This window comes from Phaseolus vulgaris, chromosome 9 (assembly GCF_051622355.1).
Source record: "Phaseolus vulgaris cultivar YP4 chromosome 9, ASM5162235v1, whole genome shotgun sequence".
Classification (NCBI taxonomy): Eukaryota; Viridiplantae; Streptophyta; class Magnoliopsida; order Fabales; family Fabaceae; genus Phaseolus; species Phaseolus vulgaris.
Window position 1 is genome coordinate 35,642,201 of NC_143506.1, and position 19,397 is coordinate 35,661,597.

A 19,397-nucleotide genomic window follows, 5' to 3' on the forward strand; every position below is an offset into this window, starting at 1 on the left:
ATAATTATAACAAGATTAGTTTTAATGCAACATCAACATAAAATTTATATTAATTAAAACTCATTCTGAATATAATTATTAATCCTTAATTTTATGATGATTGAATGACTACATTATGTTTCAAATAAACTATTATACAATACGGATAAAAAGAATTAAATCATTATTATATGAGTTATTTGTGATTATCTGTTGCAGAATTTCATGTAAAACCTTTTTATTTATTTGATGTGAAATTATGACAAGTTACTATAGTTCTATACTTCCATTCTCTTAGTATAAATAGATAACCCTTTTCTCTCAAATGTATCAAATAAGGAGCATTCTTTAATCAGGATTATGGATAAAATCAGCCATTGTTGTCTTTTTCTTCATCTGGGACTGAGAATACCACAATTGGTGGTAACCCTTTTAGTGTTAGGAAGGGCACTGTCGTGGCTCACCATTTCTGATGCTCACAATGAATGCAGTCTTACTAGATATCCCAATCTATGTGCTGAAACCTTGATGCAATCTGGTTCATCCAATCACACTGTTGATAACATTTTGGCTCTTGTCAACAAAACCATATTAGAAACCAACTTGCCAAGTTCATATTTTGCAGAATTCAAGACTGCTGATGCTCATGTAGCTCATTCTGTTGTTGCAGGTAACTAGTATTTTGATCTGAGAAAACAGTTTTTATGGTAACAAGAAAATTGTATTTGGTTTAAACTCATTTTGTTATCATTCATGTTCATTATGGAGATAAATCTTATAGTTTTATCGTAATTTTTTATATTATGAAAAAGTGTGATTAAGACAGTCACAGTTGTGGTTGTGGTGATTTTGAAAATCTGTGAACACAATTATGACCATTTAATTCATGTTCATGAACACAAACAATACTGAAAATTGTCCATTGCATGCATTATTTAGGAATTGTTCTATTTACGTTAAGGAAATTGTTGGAACAAAACACACACATATATTGATATATTCATATTGATGGAAATGAATTGTGTTATGTCTTTTTAATTCTTGATTGTGATCATACACACAGATTACTGTGAAGAGCTAATGAGCATGTCACTGAAAAGGTTAGACCAATCCCTGAGAGCACTGAAATCCCCTGGAAGAAACAACAATGACATCCAAACATGGCTAAGTGCTTCCTTAACTTTCCAACAATCTTGTAAAGACTATGCACATGCACATGCCACAGTACTCTCTGCAGATGGCCTTATGCAAAGGATGTGCAACAAGATGGAGTTTCTTTCTCAACTGGGAAGCAACTCATTAGCTCTTGTTAACCATATGAGCACAAAAGCTAGCCACAAAGTTGGCACTAATGAAGAGGAAGATGAATTTCCTAAGTGGGTATCAGCCAAAGGACGTAAACTGCTTCAAGGAGGCACCATAAAAGCAAATGCCATAGTTGCACAAGATGGTTCAGGAAACTACAAGACAGTTTCTGACGCCATTAAAGCAGCTTCGGGAAAACGGTTTGTGATTTATGTTAAAGAAGGGATTTATAAGGAGAAGATTCGCACCAGCAAGGATGGTATCACCTTGGTTGGAGATGGAAAATACTCTACTCTTATTGTTGGAGATGACAGTGTTGCCAAGGGTTCTATCTTACCTGACTCAGCCACATTTAGTGAGTTCTCTTATCCATTTCCTCTCTCTAACTCTCACTTTTCTCATATATAATTATAAAAACTCCAAAAAAACATACTAACTTTATGACTGAATGTCCAATTTTATCATACAAAACCACATTAGCAAGTATTTCGTACTAAATTTATTATCCTTAAAAATTGACTTTGGTACTATTTGTGCAGTGGCTATTAATTATATCTTATAATGTTATTCATTGTAATTAAGAAAATGACTTTGGGCATATAATAATTTAGAAAATAATGGGCTCAATCATGTCCACACCTATAAAATAAAGAAATATAAAAGAGAAAAAACTAAAATATTATACACTATAACGTGATAAAAAAAAAATATAGAGAAAAATAACGAGTCTTAACGGTGTGCTAATAATGGAGGAGTATTTGTGCATTATTGCTTTAATAATATTTTTGTATGGTGATGTGAATTTTTGCAACTATAGAATAATAAAAGATCTTTATTACAAAATATATGATTAATTTAGTAGTATACTTACATATACCATATATATATATATATATATATATATATATTATTTACTATATATACATACGTGTAATATACAATGTTAAAAACCTTTGTTACAAATAGATGATTGATTTAGTAATACTGTAGACAACTAATTACCTAGTGTTCTTCTCCATGCATATAACTCTGTCATGTGTAAAGTAGGCAAGTAATGTTGATACTAAGCTAGTTGTAAATTTGCTCCAATTATTTACTATAAATACGGAATTTATATACACATAATACTTTCACAACACCTCTCAAAGTAAAAATAAAAAATCATATAAATATAATATATACATTTAATGTGCAACAATCTTAAAATTGTAACTTAAATATATTTTTTTTTCAAAATTCTTAACAATAATCTTAGGAGTCATAATAGAATGATTAGTGACAGCATAGGGGCCTAGGAAATAGAAGAATAATCGGTTTCACTGGTCTGAATTCAATACGATGATGCCAACACCTTCGTCAACAGTAAACTTTCAACGATACCATCGATGCTCTACACTGAAGTCAATGACTCTTTTCTGATTTGCATGAACATTTAATATTATATTACACAACGTAATAGAAAAAGTGCATCATCAGAATTTATATGCATCAACATCTCTAACTGCTTCCAACATAATCAATGTTCGTAATCCGTTTTGATAAATACCATGTAACAATAACAATTCCTTTACCCCTGTCTTCATTTATGCTTAAGATTAACCCAAAGATTATACACCTAGTTATAAGCACACAAATTAAAAACAAGACTCAAATAATGAATGATTAATTGACCACTAAAACTTTGCCACCACTCGCAGCAATCACCGGCGATGGCTTCATCGCACGGGACATCGGATTCCAGAACAACGCGGGCCCACAAGGCGAACAAGCGGTGGCTCTGAACATGGCCTCCGACCGTTCCGTCCTCTACCGGTGCAGCATAGCTGGGTACCAAGACACCCTCTACGCCCACGCCCTCCGCCAGTTCTACGCAGAATGCGACATTTACGGCACCATCGACTTCATCTTCGGCAACGCCGCCGCCGTCTTCCAGCGCTGCAACATCCTCCTCCGCCGCCCCCGTGGATCCAGCTACAACGTCATTCTGGCCAACGGCCGAACTGACCCCGGCCAGAACACCGGTTTTTCCATTCACAAGTGCAGCATATCGGCCACCTCAGACTTTTCTTCTGTGAAGCACTCGTATGGTTCGTTTCTGGGGAGACCCTGGAAGGAGTATTCGAGAGCGGTGGTGATGGAGAGTAGAATCGACGATACCATTGCGGCGAGAGGGTGGGTGGAGTGGCCTGGGTATGGAAGCTCTGTGTTGAAGAATTTGTATTTCGCGGAGTATGGTAATGAAGGAGCTGGTGCTGGAACTGCAAAGAGGGTGCAGTGGCAGGGATTTCGTGTTCTTCAGCCGCAAGAGGCTGGGAAATTCACTGTTGCTACTTTTATTGCCGGAAACTCGTGGATTCCCTCCACCGGAGTTACTTTCATTTCAGGGCTTAATTAACTCTGCAGCAGTAGCAGTATTAGAAGAAGATGAAGATGAATAGTATCAGTAAGAAAATTGTTAAGACTGGTTTATTTGATGATTTTCAATAAATTCTAATCTATGATAGAAAGATAACTACAAAGAGATTCAATTATGTGTAATTATTCCTTTCAGAAGAAAAAAAATGTGTGATTAATATTTATACCTACACCTTACTTGCAATTATGTACAAAGAAGGAAACATGTATTTGTATTTTTTCTTTGTTAAGTGTGACTGTTACTTCCGGAAGTGAGGTGGAAAGTGGATTTTGAGATAGGCTCAATCTTCTTTACAATAGTTGTCCAACTTTTTCAATAAAATAATTACTAGAGTTCCATCAAGAATATTCTTAAAGTGTTTAAAAAATAAGTAAAACAAATTAAATGAGTATTTCTCAAAAAAATTAAGCTATATCTATAATTTTTTTAGCTAATTTAATATCTAAAAATAGTAGCTACGATGTATGGACCAACTTACAACAACGTAAGTTTTTAAGTGAATGTGAGTCTTACTTCAACCACTAACATTAATTACCATTTGTCATCTAACTCAATTTGTGCCTAAATTATTAATCTTTTACTATAATTTTCCTCACCTTTTTTTTACTAATTTAGAGGAAATATTTGTAAAAAAAAACTTTATAAAATTGGTTTATATTAATCGTAGATGATTTAATAAAATTAATAAATTCCGATTAAAATAAATTCTAAATAACTACTTTAATACAGTAATGTACGAGTACGACCGAACGATTCAGTGAGTCGGTGAGAATCCCGAACTATTTGGCCACTCAACCACGATAAGAATGTCACGTGACAACACGTGACAACGAGCAATGGGTTGATCAAGTCAGCAGGGCTAACCCATGATTAAGAGTTGTTCAATTAGCGCAACCCTAAGCACGAATCAACCTCCTAATTCGACCCACCAACGAAGGCCCATTAAGGTAATATAAACAGCGCAGATTCCAAGAATCAGGTACGTCATTATATACAATACTCTGACAACCAAGTGTCGACACCCTCACTGACTTGATTGTCGGAGTGCCTTCTGCAGGTATCATCTCAGCCTGTGTAACCAGACGACCGAGATGAGGAAGGTGAAGCTGGAAGTTAAGAAAGGTAACGACCGACCAAGTGGAGGAGCAAGACAATCGTTCTCTAGGTTCCAACATCCGTTCGAGAACAAGTAATAAAAAATAAATTTTAAGTTCAACTTAATTTTCTTAAGATCGAGAAAATGAAATAAATTATAATCCTACTTAATCTCTAATATATGTATAATCTCTATAAAAATTAATTTAATATATGATATGTTGCTTATTCTTTTGTCTGACTCAAACAAAAACAGAGGTACCAACGCGTAATGATAATTGTGGCAATGTGGGACACTGAAAAAGTATTTGTCTTAGAGTTTTCATATTCTCATGCTAACATTTGTCCAATAGGGATTAGATTTTGCAAGAGTTCTGCCATGTTAGGATCATGCTTATCCATTTTTGGAGAAGGGTGTGTTTCTGTATACCATCATGTATTTTGGTAAATTGGTTATGGGATGAAGCACCTCACATACTCTTTTTAATTTATTCAATTTTTTACTAATAAAAAATAAAACTATAAAAAAACTTTAAATTTTAAAACAAATTCTTAATGATATTATTTACACGTATTTAGAGTGAGAATAATGATAATGATATTTTGTTAGCGTATTTCCATGGATAATTTTAGTTATCAAGTTATAAATAAAGAAGAAGAAAAAATGAGCTTTGAGTGGAAGATCGACATAAACCCTTTTGTTAGCTACAACTCGTTGTCTTTCAATTATAACAATTGACTGTCACTCTATTATAGCTAACATTTTGTTTCCTGGTGGGGCTAATTAATTGACTTTTTCTATTTCCTTAAATCTAATAAAGTGATGCAAAAAGTATGTTCATGAAAATGATATAACCAATGAGTTATAGGATTCAGTCAAAATATTAATATTTATAATAAATAAAAAAATAAAAAAATTCTTTAATAAAAATATAGATAAAATATAAAACGTTAAAATAATTTTCAAAATTAAAAATGAAAAAAAACCATTTCTCTTTTAGTATATCCACTTCTCAGTACCTTTTTCTATATTAAAATAGGAAGGTGATATTCTCCCATCATCAATTTTTTTTATACTTCCATATCACAACTAAGAATATAATTATTTTATTTAAAAAAAAATTATATTTATTTTTATTAATTAAATATAATATTTTATTATTGAAAAGAGTTATGAATAGAAGTAAGAGAAAAGTGTGAGAGTCAACTGATAATTTTTTTTATTGAAAAATGAGTTAAGAGACTATCACGTCGTATCAGCTATATATTATATATTTACTCTCAAAACCACTTTCTAGTTGGAACTTTTTAATTGAAAAATAATTATTGTGATCTTTTTTTTCCATTCGGTTATGCAATTTTATTATTAAGAATTATATTTTTTACTGTGGTATGCAGTTATCAAAATATAACTATTCTTTAAATAATCTAAACATAAATTGTTTTAACGATTAAAAATTTAAGCTAACCGACGTACTCTTATAATTTTTATTTTCACTTAATTTTACTTTAAATTAAAATATTAAATCAATTTTTTATTTAAAAATAAGAAAATATTTTATTGGTAAACACTACCATAATTATGGCTTTGAATTCATGCAAAGTCTCGTTCTGTATATTTCTCGTATTCTAGTTGGGTTTTAAATCTTATGGCTTATATGAGGTTGATTCATTAAGGTTGGGTAGTGTTGGTCTGGTAATCCCTTTGCTAAGCTGGTAGGTAGGCGATCTAATAGGAGTTTATTGTCAAGTATTTATGTATAAGGGTTAGACCACCCTTGAAGTGGTTCCTATTTATTTATTTATTTTTATTGTGGATAAAAAAATGCTAAGTTTGTGAAAAACATCACAACTATCAGGAAATTAGACATGTTTACTAAAGAACTTAGATGAGAGCGTGTATATTTTTTTTGATAAGCTTACTCTTATAAACGATAAGTTTAGATAAATGAAAAGTCTGAAACATTTCATGCTACACATCAAACTTATAAATATTTATTTTATTTGTGCAAGCTTCATTTCTTACAATAGGATCTTGCGTTGAAGATAAGATCTATTGAAGAATATGCTTAAAGCTATTCTACACAAACAACATCTCTAAAACGCTAGAATGTCAATCCTGTGTAAATCGGTCAATTGTGTCTCGCCTTATGCTTTTCTCGAAGATGGAAAGAAAGTCACTTGTTTATGCCTAATAAATGATGTCGTGTATCAAAATAGTTGCATCAATAAGTCGCATACATTTAATGTTGGATAGAGAACATTTAATGCATTTATGAGCTTGAATGTGGTCAAACATAAGATGAAGAAGATGAATGATGAAAAAATCTTGCAATGGCTCCAAAGGAATTTGTAAAATCCTTTTTTTCTTCTCAACTATATATAAAGAAGATCTTTGTGAAGAAGAAAGGTGAAGAATTATGCTTATTGAAAAACTCTTAAGGCTCTTATAATCTTTAACAATATTTTACCCTTAGTGTGTGAACAAGAACATTATTTCTGTTCATAGCAACCTAAAAGAGTGTTTGTCATCTTGTATCTATCTTAGGACGTCATTCCTCTTTTAGTTATCAAACCTTTGACCTTTTAGATCATAACCTTTGTTTAACAAAGTTGTTTAGGTCGGAGTGGTTGGGTCCAAAAATACTCATGCTTAGTCATGAGTAGTTGTGTCTAAAATGTACCTGTTGTTTAGTTAGGAGTGGCTGGATCAACAAAATACTTGTTGTTTAACTAGGAGTAATTATGTCCAAAGAATAATTCTTGTGTAGTCATAAGTAGTTTGGTCCAGATAATATTTGTTTTGTACCTTGCAACATTAGTTTGGGTTAGTTTGGACAAATCAATATAAAAATAATTTGTGTAAATCTTTATCTCTTATCTTTTCATATTGCTTGTTATTTATATGCAACTAACCAAAGGAAGAACTTTATGAAAACGAGTTTTGAAATTTTTTTAACAATATGTATGCCTATTGAAATTGCATCTGACGAGCTTCCTCAAATGTATCTTTAACGAGAAACAAATTGACAATACACTCATCTAGCTTAAACTTTGCTTGTTCATGTTTATCAAATGTTTTTATTGAAAAGATTTTAAAAATACCAAATACATAATTCAACCCTATCTTCTTATGTATTTGACATGTTTTCACACTAAAGGTACACGAACTATAGTGTTGGAACAAGGTAGCATGATTAAGAAGGAAAAAACTATTGCTCTCAAGGGTCATTGCTCCAAGTTCACACCCGCTAAAGCACTCAAGGGGGAAGACCCTAAAGAAGAGTGTTAAGACGATGCAAAATCAAAAATAGGCAATGAAATTTCCTTAATATCTCACAAAATCCACAATATGTGAGAGAAGAAAGGGAATTTCAGAGGAAGAATGACCCAGACATAATAGAAATGAGAGCCTAAAGACAAGAAATCTCAAGTTGTCTTTTTTTAGTGAGAGACGCTTGGACATTTTAGGTTAAAATGTCCAGAGGCCAATAGAATCCAAGAGAAATAAAGATGTTCATTCAAGAAATATGTGAAGAAAGTTTTTATGTCGACTTAGGAAGACTAAGACGACTTAGATTGTCAAAAATATGATGTAGAGGAAATCGTGAACCTTTATCTCATGATGAAAACCTCATCTGACATATTATCAAACTACGATGAAAAAGAGGTAGATTTTTTTGACATTCACTCTATTATAGAACTATGATGAGTTACTCTATTATAGAACATTCACTCTATTATATAAGATAAGTTACTCTTTCAAATAATCAAACTACGATGTTACTATGATGTAGTTCATTGTAGTACAATCTCCTCCTAGCCCCTTTCCTGCACAAAAAAACATTGAAACCCCTAAGTAACTCAGCCTCGTTATGACACCTGCTATGAAAGATAAACTGCAACTAGAAACATCTAAGCCAACATTCACAACTTCCTGATTTAGTGTTGCTAATTATAACATGATAATAACCTGAGCAAGAGATTTACCACTCATAATATATGTACACCCCTTCGTGTATGTTCTAATAATCATATCCAAACATATCCTTAGATATAGACACCAATTTGAATAAGAAAAGATAGCCTTATTAAATTTATATTGCACTTATGTCCACATCTTTAATTGTGCCTCACTAAAAATCTTATCTACATCCAGCCTTGCATTCTTAAATAAAATGACATTCCTTTGGTCGCAGATAGATCTAACAACCACTATCCACATCCCTCTCCATGTAATCAAGTGATATTAAGCACTAATTAGGACTAAGATCCAAATAATTAAAAATTCATTACAATATTATATATAAATAAATAAAATAAAATATGCATTATTTATTATTATGTATTTATTACCTCACATGAAAACCTACTAAAATTTAGAATATATATATATAATCTTATATAGACATCTCCACTACTTATAATAATATAAGAATGCCATAAACTAATCGATAAATCGTGAATTAGTCTTTGGTACAAGAAATCATTAAATAGCAACTACATCTAGAGACCAAAAATAATTAGTTATTATATTGACTAAATTATATACAATTATAGAGACTAAAAAATTATTAGTACCTAAAGTTATTTCTATTATCAATATTGGTATCTAAATTAACTATCAAGATTTTAGTTATTAATATTTTAGATTTTAAATTAGTTTATGAGAGACTAATTTAAAATATAAGTAATTAATAACTAAAAATTTGGTAACTAATGCTTAGATACAAATTTAGAAACTACTTTATAAATTTTTATTAATAATATAAACTACTTCAAATACCATTAATTTATTAGTTTATAAAATGGTATCTAATTTAGTCAATATAATAACTAATTATTTTGATATCTAAAACTAGTTTTTATTTAATAATTTTGTATATTGGGTTTTGCATTCCATTACAGATGTGGACGTTTCATTTTTTGCCATGGGTGAGTGAAAGTGAGGAGTATATATACGGGGAGAAGGGTTTGCGAATCAAATGAGGCTGTGTGAGTGGTGAGGATCTCATGTCTTACAAATTCTCACTAAGGATTTTTATACCTTCCATAAATTTCATTCATAGAAAGAACTATACTTATCTAGAAAAGAAAAATTACCATGTGTATCAATTTCTAAATTAATTTTGTACTAGTATGGACGAGACCGAGATTCGGTCATGAAAGTCCGGTCGAGAGCATGGAAACTTGGCTGAGACGAGGGAAACCGTCCCGTCCGACCAACCGACACATACATCCATTAACGTTCAAACCAAGGTCAGTGAAGTTAATTTGTCATTAAGGATTAGGTAATACATCCATAAGTGTGATTCATTCCACTAATAAGGTCTAATAAGGTAAGCCCATTAAAATAATATAAATAACACATTCCAAGGAGAAAGGTACCTGAATACCGATCACCCACTTTACTGAGCGTCAGAGTGTCTTCCGCAGGTACCCCCCATTCGATGTTCACCCAAGACTGAGAGCCGAAGGAGAAGCACGAAGACGAAAAGGGTCACAGTCAAGCACCTAGCAACCTGCCCGACCGAAGGAAGAAGACGAAGACTTCAATAGTTCTCTAAGTCTCATCTCCCTAGTAAGAACAAATTGTTAAACAACACTCCGTATAGAAATAAGAAGTTGTATCTCATTTTTTTTCTAATAAAAATAGAGATTGAGGTGTTTATATCATTACAAGAAAAATATTAAATAAAAATTAATTTTAAAAAAATAATTACTATATTAAATAAATTAGATATTATTTTAAATATTAACAAAATTAATATTTAAAATATTTTATATTATTATAATAAATAATTTTTAAATTAATATATAATTAACTATCGAAGTTTTAATTACCTAAATAATTAATTAAATATTAATTTAAAAATTATTTATTAATAATATAAATTATTTTATATGTTAATTTTATTAATATTTAAAATAGTTAATTTAGTCAATATAGTAACTAATTATTTTATATCTATATAATTGATTTTTATTTAATTATTTTTAATATTTAAAATTAATTTTTATTTAATGATTTTTTTATTGTATGTTATAATTATAAAACTGGCATCAATTTATATTTTTTTATAAGTCTTTGGTGAGTACTATATATCACATTAAATATTAACGATGAGTTATTTTTGAAATTTATTGTTATATTTTTAATAAATTTTAAGAATTAAAAAATGTTATTACACTCTTATTGTTAATGCAAAAGCCTACTAAAACTTAAGACTAATTATATTTGCACATAATCTTTTTAAAATTATAGTCATTTGAATTGATTAAATAATATAAAAGTTTTAAACTTTAATTCACATTATTTTATTATGAGCGGAAAGATCACACTTCTATATCTACATTTTTTTTTTTTATCATTTATATATAATTATATTTAATATTAAAAATAAAATAAACGCTGTAATTATTCATATTCTTATATTAAAAAAGGAATATAATAAAATGAGAAAAAGAAAAATAGGAGCAGTGCTATTAAATAAACCGAATCTATCAAAATTGTTCATACCACACTATTCATAGAATTCAAAACAGCATCTACATCCTCAAAAGTCTGAAAATAGACAAACTCGTATCCCTGAGACTTTCCACTGCGACTTTCATGGATGATTTTGGTACTCAGAAAGTCAAAATTATCTAACAACTGCTAAACAATTATTATATGAGAAGGTGATACTTTGACATGAAAACTTTTAATGTAATTAATTTAAATATAAATATATATAATAGTTAAATATAAATATATATATAGTAAAAAATAAATTTGTAATTAAATAATATGAAAAACTGTTAAAATAATAGTATGAGATTATAAATGTATAGTTATATAAAAAAAAAAACTTGTTCTGATGACAACAGCTCTAATAATTACAAAATAATGAAATAAATCAAATAAATTTTTAGACTCTTCAAGTAATTACAAAATAATAAAATAATCAAAATAAAATAATAAAATAATAAAATCAAATGTTGATGTAAGTATAGAAATAGAAAAAAAAGTTATGTGAACAAAAGGATTTTAAAGAGAAATTGTCAATATATAATTATTCTAAAATCAATTTACAAGAATTTAGCTTCGGAGGGAACATTTGAAGAAATCAATTTCCAGGGATTTAACATGGTAATAATCCCAAGTTCTTTATTTATATACAAAAACACAAGAATTTTGTGAATCTAAATTTGCATTGTTCTTAAATGAACAAGAATGGCAGAACTCTATCTATGTACATGTTCCAAACACACACTCTGGTCGAAAGAAAAAGCTACACAGAAGGATCAAGCAATGAAGGTGGTGAAGGAATCGGAGTTGGCCACCAAGGAAGCACAATCGGGATCACCGGATAAAAAAGCAAGGACAGACCACCGTATTTGCAAACCCTAAACCTACAAGTTAACAAATTGCAGCAAATGATGTTATCACCAAACTTGAGAAACACACTGTCCTTAACATAGGGATGAAAAGCAAGAATCCTACTACAACCCTTCACATTTTCAACCTCCAAGCCTTTCAACTGTTGAAAGAATGGCCCAATAATCTCAGGGAGACAAAACTCATGCATCAGTTCCCACCTTCTTTCTTCTCCCTTCCCACAACATTGCAACTCCCAAACTCTTCCACTGTAAGCTTCAAAGTTACTAGAGGGTGAGATAGGGAACTCAGATAACTGCAACCTTCCACAAGAAACCCCAAGGCACCCTCTATAAGCTTCGCCAAAGCCACGTGGAAGTTCAATCACAGAAGCCACGCGTTCATCATCATAAGGGTCATACACAAGGACCCTCCCTCCACCCATGAAGTACAACTTCCCTTCATGCTCAACGCTCGATGACGACAGAAAAAAACCGCACGCAAAACCCTGCGGACACGACAGGGGAAACCGCTTCCATTTGCCTGTCTCGGAAGAGAAAACCTCAACGTCAAACGCAAACCTCGTGTCGCTGAACGCAGGGATGCGAACCACCCTGAACCTGCGTTGAGAAGGGGAAACGATAGATACATTGGGGTTTGTTTTTTGAAGATTGTAATAAGGGTCGCACATGAAACCCACGAGAACCCCAGCGTGGTCACAGAGAGTTAGAGCAGAAGGGAGTTTCAAAGAATCCTTTGTAAGTGGGTTACGAATGTGGTATATGCATTTGTAACGTGGAAGAGGGTTTCCGTATACGAGTAAACCGTTGGAAGATGCGAAAACAAACTTGGAAACAGAGCGTAGTTGCGGTACGATGTTCGCAGGTTTTAATTCTGGGTCTAGGGAGGTTAGAGAGAGTTGGTTTTCGAGAGGGCCAAGTTGAAGAGAGGGTATATTTGGTGCTATGACGAGGGCATTGTATGGCTTTAGAATGAAACTGGGTTGATCAGGGTCCTCTCCTTGGGATTGAATTTTCTTGAAGAGGGTGTGTTGGTGAGTGAGGTATAGGGAATGGAAATTGGGATGGGAAATGAGTGTCAACCAATGCTTTGAAACGCTCTTGCATGAGAAAAGGGATTTGCATGGGAGTTTGCAGAAGATATCGGTGAGGGAATCGTCCAACAGATTGTTGATGGTGGTATTGGATTTGGTAGCAGCCATGGATCTTGAGGGAAGAACATGCCAAGAGCTATATTGATGATGACGATTTGGAAATTGAGACTATAAATTTTGCTAATAATTTATGGTGCTAATTTGCAGGGAAAATGATGGTTTTAAAAAGGTGTTTTTAGAATTAGATTTTCCTAGTTATCAGGGAAAACGATGGCTTTAAAAACCTTTTTAAGAATATGTTTAGATTCATGTACCCGTTGTCTTGGATACTTTGTGTTTGATGTCAGAGATTTACGGGTGAAAAAAAAGATATATTGCTTGAGGTTCTCACTTCACGGACAAGTCTATGTATCTTTGTTGTGAAAATGTATATAAAAAAAAGCACTTTTATGACCGTTGTTATAAGGGATTAAATTGTTAAATTTAGTGTAGAATTACTAATTTTTGAAGAGCACCTCATTCATTCTTCTTTTTGGTAACAACATCTACTCACCATGGACATTTTCTTTTTCTTAACCACACATATTTATGGTTTTTAAGTTAGAATAAATCTCTTCTTTTTCAAACCACGAGATAGATGCTTCAAGCATATAGTGAACAATTTCAAAATACATACGTAGAACCATTTTTAGAAGAATTTCGAAACAATATAGAATAAAATTACAGTCATGCAGAGGGAGAACATTCAGCAGCGCGCCAAAGACCTAGAGTTTGTTCAACAACAATATTAGACCGACCTCACCAATGAGTTCCACATGTTACGTGACGAAATAGATATATTAGTTTGTGAACAACCACGAAAAACTGGAAACAGTACTTTGAGCTTGTCGAAGAATACCAAATTTGAGGTGATATCAATATCAAAAAACAATTGTAAATTTTTTTTTATCAGCAATAAAAAATAAATAAATAGGGACCACTTCAGGGGTGGTCCAACCCTTTTACAAGAACACATAGAATCTAACTCCTAACTTGGCACCCAAAATCGTCGGACAAAGGACCAACCAAACCAAGCGCTAACTAGCTTTACCGAATTAGCCGTATACATGCCAAAAGATCCATAACCCAACAGGGGTAGGAAAAGTAAACTTCGCGGGACTTTGCAGCAATCCAAGACCATACCTTTACTTGCGCAGAGGCAAAAACTTCTAACACATCTGTCACTCCTCCATTAAAGACGATCGAGTTCCTATGCTTCCAAATTTCACTCACAATTCCAACCCAAATTGCCCCCCAAACATCATTAACTGAAACCGATGTCTGACTCAACCTGAATTGGATAAAATTTTGCATAGGATCCAAATGGATTGTGAACGACACTCCAAGCCACTCAAAACAAAGACACCAGACCCTCCAAGAAAAGTCACAAACGGAGAACAAGTGGCTCAACGACTCTTCAACCTTCCCACACAAGCAGCAAACAGGGTTTTCAACCACCACCCCGCGCCTTACCAAAGTAACCCTAGTTGCAATCCTATTTTCCAACACCCTCCAGGCCAAGAAAATAGCAGAAGGCAAGGCTTTACACCTCCACAACCTACAGTAAATCGGAGAGAATTCCCCATCACTAACCCTCCTTACCTTAATATAAGCTGAGTTAACAGTAAAACTTTGAGAGCCCTCAGCCTTCCAGACCCAGCTATCCACCCCTCCCGCATCCATCTTTATCCCTTGCAGCAACTGACTCAACTGCTCCTCCAACAACTTCTCGCAGTCAAAGAGGGATCTACGCCAACACAGATGCCAAATCCAAACACCATTAGACCAGTTCCCGATCTCGGCCATCTTAGCAGCTTTAGCCGTGCTAAGCGAATATAATCTCGGAAACATTCCCTTCAAGGCACCACAATTCAACCAGCTATCTTCCCAGAAAGAAATATTCCCTCCATCACCAACTTTCCAGTCTATCCCATCTTCAAAACTTCTGCCCCAGTCCTCAGAGGCCCAAACCTCCTTCAAGTCTCTCCACCATAGGGAACCCCTGCAAGGTTTACCTTCCGCTCTCAAATTCCTCCAACCACCATATTTAGAGTCGAGAATCTTCTTCCACAAACCTCCATTGGCCGAACCCCACCTCCAAATCCACTTGCCTAGCAGGGCCAGGTTAAAAGTCCTTAAATCAATGATTCCAAGACCCCCGTAGTCCCGAGGCTCGCAGACCTTATTCCAAGAGGCCCAAGCGATTTTCCTTCCGTCAGAGCCCCATCCCCAAAGGAAATTCCTTTGGATTCGAACTAACTTGTCAGCCACCCCAAATGGTAATTTGAACAAGAACATAAAGAATAACGGGAGTGAGGAGAGGACTGACTTAATCAAACAGATCCTCCCAGCCATTGACAACCACCTGCCTTTCCACCTCGACAGCTTATCCTGAACTCTCTCTAGCACCCCGTTCCAAAAAACACCGCGCTTGTGGCACCCACCTACCGGTAATCCTAAATAGACAAAAGGAGTTACCATCACCTTACAGTTAAGAATAGCTGCAAAACGCTGAAGCGAACACTGATCCAACCCCATCCCGCCAATTCTGCTTTTTAGAAAATTCACCTTAAGCCCAGAAGCAAGCTCAAAGCAAAGCAAAATAGCCTTAATATTAAAAACACTTTTGGTATTCGCTTTGCAGAAGAATAAGGTATCATCAGCGTATTGTAACATATTAACCTTCACCTTAGCTCTTCCAACCTCCAGACTGTCAATCAAATTCTTCTCTTCCGCCATCCTAGACACCCCAGCCAACCCTTCAGTAACTATGAGGAAGAGGAACGAAGCAAGCGGGTCACCTTGACGAAGTCCCCTTCTAGGAGAAAATTCCCCAGTTGGGCTGCCATTCACTAATACATAGACAGAAGCAGATTCTAAACAACACTTTATCCAACAAATCCATTGAGCATAAAAACCCAGTATTTTCAACATATAATATAAGAACTCCCAGCTAACCAAGTCATATGCCTTTTCATAGTCAACTTTGAAGAACACACAACTCTTTTTCTTCCTTTTATATTCTTCCAGCACCTCATTCGCTACCATCCAGCAATCCCCTACCTTCAAGAAAAGCAGACTGTCTGACATCAATCACTTTGCTAATCACCTTTTTCAAGCGTAGAGACAACGCTTTTGAGATAATTTTATACAGGCATCCTACCAAAGAAATAGGCCTAAACTCGCCAAGCTGCAAAGGATTTTCAACTTTTGGGACAAGACAAAGGAAAGAAGCATTTGAACCTCTAGGCCAGTGGCTCTTTGTCGCAAAATCCTTCACTGTTGACATCACATCCATCCTTAAAATTTCCCAACAAAACTTTATGAAACCAAAATTAAATCCATCAGGACCAGGGCTCTTAGAGCTTTCACAATTCCAAACCGTAGCCCTAATTTCTTCTTCAGAGAACTCCCCCACCAACATCTCATTGTCTGCTTCCGAGATAGAATTGAACCTTACGTTATCTAACCTGACCTGACAAACATCGTTTCTGTCGAATCTATCCTTGAAGAAGTCACGAACCTTGTCCTTGATTACCCCCTTATCCTCACACCACCTACCCTCAACAAACAACCCGTGCAATTCATTCCTCGACCTTCTCCATTTCACAGATGAGTGAAAAAACTTTGTGTTAAGATCCCCCTGTTTCAACCATTTCTGTCTTGCTTTTTGAAATACAACCGCCTCTTGTTTAAACATGGCTCTGTTCAGATCAGCCAAGAGTAACCTTCTCTCCTCCCTTTCTGACTCTTCTGGACCATTATCATCATCTCGTGTGTCTAACTCATTAATCCTCCTCTGTAACTCCTCACTAGCAAGGTTCACATCTCCAAACACTTCTTTGTTCCAGATTTTCAACTCTGTTTTAAGCTTTTTCAATTTTTCTTTTAAGACGTAAATTCCACTTCCTTGAACATCAAAGTTGTCCCACTTCAATCTCACAAAATCTTTAAACCTACTATCTTTTTGCCAGACATCCAAACTCCTAAAAGGTCTCGAACCCTAGTCGACAGACACTTCCTTAAGGACAACTGCACAATGGTCCGAGATTGACCTACTTAGGACGAACTGTTGGCAAAGTGGCCAGGCTTCGAGTCACTCCTTTGACACAAGAACCCTGTCAATTCTACTTTTTACCAATCCATTAGGCTTATACCAAGTAAACTTCCTACCAACCAGCGGGATATCCACCAACTCAGATTTTTCTATAAACTCATTAAATCCTTTTATTTCTCTAGAATAGTCTGTCACCGAGATCATACTCTTCCTCTCCTCTTGTCGTCTAACTGAATTAAAGTCTCCAATAACACACCTTGAATTTTGTACATATACAAGACAAGTGACTCTTTCATATGATGGTTGTATTGGTTAAGTATGTTTTGGTATCTTTTAATAAGTACTTTTTGTCTTTTTTTGGAAGATTCATTGTAGAAGTTATCTAGTTTTTAGAGTTAAGTATAACAAGAAAACTGTTTGGTTAATCAGGTTATCCTTATGCTGGTTATAGGTGTAGTATATAGAATTGATAGGATTATTTTGTATAAGGGTTGAAATATTTTTCATTTTAATTAATTTAATTATTTTTCAATAAAAAAAATCACTTGAATTTATTAACTAGCTAGACAAGTGTTTCTTAATAAAAAAAAAATATCTAAACAACCAAGGGTAGCTTTTATTTTCCACATTGTAGAAGTTCGACAAACTATCCTCCCATATGCAAAGGTACCGAGGAAGACTATCTTTTTACTTTTATGGTTGTTAACCTTCCATCCAAATGGAAGTGCCAAAGCATTAAAAGATACTATGGATCGTCTAATCCGAAAAAATTATTAAGAAGTGAATTTAAATTTAACTCAATCTTATAAAATCGGCTCATAAAATAAGGTTTGTACTCACTTATAAATTACAAAATGTTTTTATCTTTAGTCGATGTTAAATCTCTAACACACCCATCTTACATCGAGATCTGTCAACTCGTGTGTGAAACTATATATTTATGGGTAGTCTGACCCAAAATATATTTATATACTAACTAATTAGATTATAAAGTTGATAGTTAATTAGATACCAATTTAAAAATTATTTATCAACAATAAAAATTAATTTAGTTACCAAAAAAATTTTAGTCTCTAAAATAGTATATAATTTAGACAATATAGCAACTAATTATTTTTTGTCTCTAAAATTGCTTTATATTTAATAATTTTCTTATAGTGATTGTATGACAAGTAAAAAACATAGATTGAAGTTTTCTAAGGTGGCTACCACTAGGAAATATATATTAGACTTAATTCATTCTGAAGTGTGAGGGAAATTAACGATATCATTCATTGATTATTATTCTAAAAGATTGTGGGTGTCCATCCAAAGAAAGTCGGATGTATTTCAAATATTCAAGGAACTCAAAAGCACAAGTTAAAGGAAAAAAAAATGTGTAAGAACCAATAATGATAGAGAATATGTAGATTAATTTTTTTAGCATTTTACAAGAAAAAAAAAATGTATTGCAAGATTGTGATTATGCCATAATATAACTTTTAACATGAATAATCACACCTATGACAAATTCCACAATTGAGATTTCATCGTGACTCTTTGAAAATAAAGATATGATGTGTTTTATTTAAAAATATTTAATAATTATAATAATCAAATAGTCATATTTAGAAATGAAGAGGCATGATCATTGATTTCAAAACAAGATGATTAAAATGGTATTTCAAAATAACTCAACTATAGAACAATATTTTGGAGAATAAAACTTCACAAAAAAGATTTTGGTTTAGGATTTCAAATGTGCGTTTGATCCCAAATTTGGCATAAAAATGAATCTGAATAGTAGTATATAAGAAAAAAAAAAAGACTCTTACCATTTTTCTTAAGGTTTATAGTTGAAAGTTATATTTTTAACTTTTTTTTTATCATGATTCATTAGTGTGGAATTATCCTAACATTTTTTTGACATAAAACCCCAACATTGGTAAATCGGTTACATGACATTTATTTAAAAGGCCTTTGGTAAATCGGTTACATAACATTTATTTAAAAGGCCTTTATAAAGTTTAAGAATTTAGCATCCACTCACACG

The 19,397-nt window shown here is 33.1% G+C and overlaps 3 protein-coding genes across 3 annotated transcripts; 1 reads left to right on the forward strand and 2 right to left on the reverse strand.

Moving 5' to 3' along the window:
- Positions 1-314: 314 nt before the first annotated feature.
- On the forward strand, positions 315-3,863 carry LOC137822930 (Plant invertase/pectin methylesterase inhibitor superfamily). The gene is made up of 3 exons (XM_068627956.2): positions 315-649; positions 1,043-1,639; positions 2,982-3,863. The coding sequence occupies exons 1-3, from the start codon at positions 340-342 to the stop codon at positions 3,677-3,679; spliced, it is 1,605 nt and encodes a 534-aa protein (XP_068484057.1). The 5' UTR covers positions 315-339; the 3' UTR covers positions 3,680-3,863.
- An 8,206-nt stretch (positions 3,864-12,069) lies between these two features.
- LOC137822426 (F-box protein At5g03970) lies at positions 12,070-13,377 on the reverse strand. The gene has a single exon (XM_068627313.1). The coding sequence runs from the start codon at positions 13,375-13,377 to the stop codon at positions 12,070-12,072; it is 1,308 nt and encodes a 435-aa protein (XP_068483414.1).
- A 978-nt stretch (positions 13,378-14,355) lies between these two features.
- Positions 14,356-17,569, reverse strand: LOC137822427 (uncharacterized). Its single transcript, XM_090295712.1, has 3 exons — positions 17,426-17,569; positions 16,354-17,311; positions 14,356-16,160 (listed from the first exon to the last, which is right to left on the reverse strand). The coding sequence occupies exons 1-3, from the start codon at positions 17,567-17,569 to the stop codon at positions 14,356-14,358; spliced, it is 2,907 nt and encodes a 968-aa protein (XP_090151838.1).
- Positions 17,570-19,397: the final 1,828 nt, after the last annotated feature.

Coding starts and splice junctions, on each gene's coding strand:
- LOC137822930 (XM_068627956.2), top strand. CDS start 340: ATGGATAAAATCAGCCATTGTTGTCTTTTTCTTCATCTGGGACTGAGA. Junction 650..1,042: donor AGCTCATTCTGTTGTTGCAG/GTAACTAGTATT, acceptor TCATACACACAG/ATTACTGTGAAGAGCTAATG. Junction 1,640..2,981: donor ACCTGACTCAGCCACATTTA/GTGAGTTCTCTT, acceptor CACCACTCGCAG/CAATCACCGGCGATGGCTTC.
- LOC137822426 (XM_068627313.1), bottom strand. CDS start 13,377: ATGGCTGCTACCAAATCCAATACCACCATCAACAATCTGTTGGACGAT.
- LOC137822427 (XM_090295712.1), bottom strand. CDS start 17,569: ATGATCTCGGTGACAGACTATTCTAGAGAAATAAAAGGATTTAATGAG. Junction 17,312..17,425: donor TAAAAAGTAGAATTGACAGG/GTTCTTGTGTCA, acceptor TCTGTCGACTAG/GGTTCGAGACCTTTTAGGAG. Junction 16,161..16,353: donor AGGTAGGGGATTGCTGGATG/GTAGCGAATGAG, acceptor TCTATGTATTAG/TGAATGGCAGCCCAACTGGG.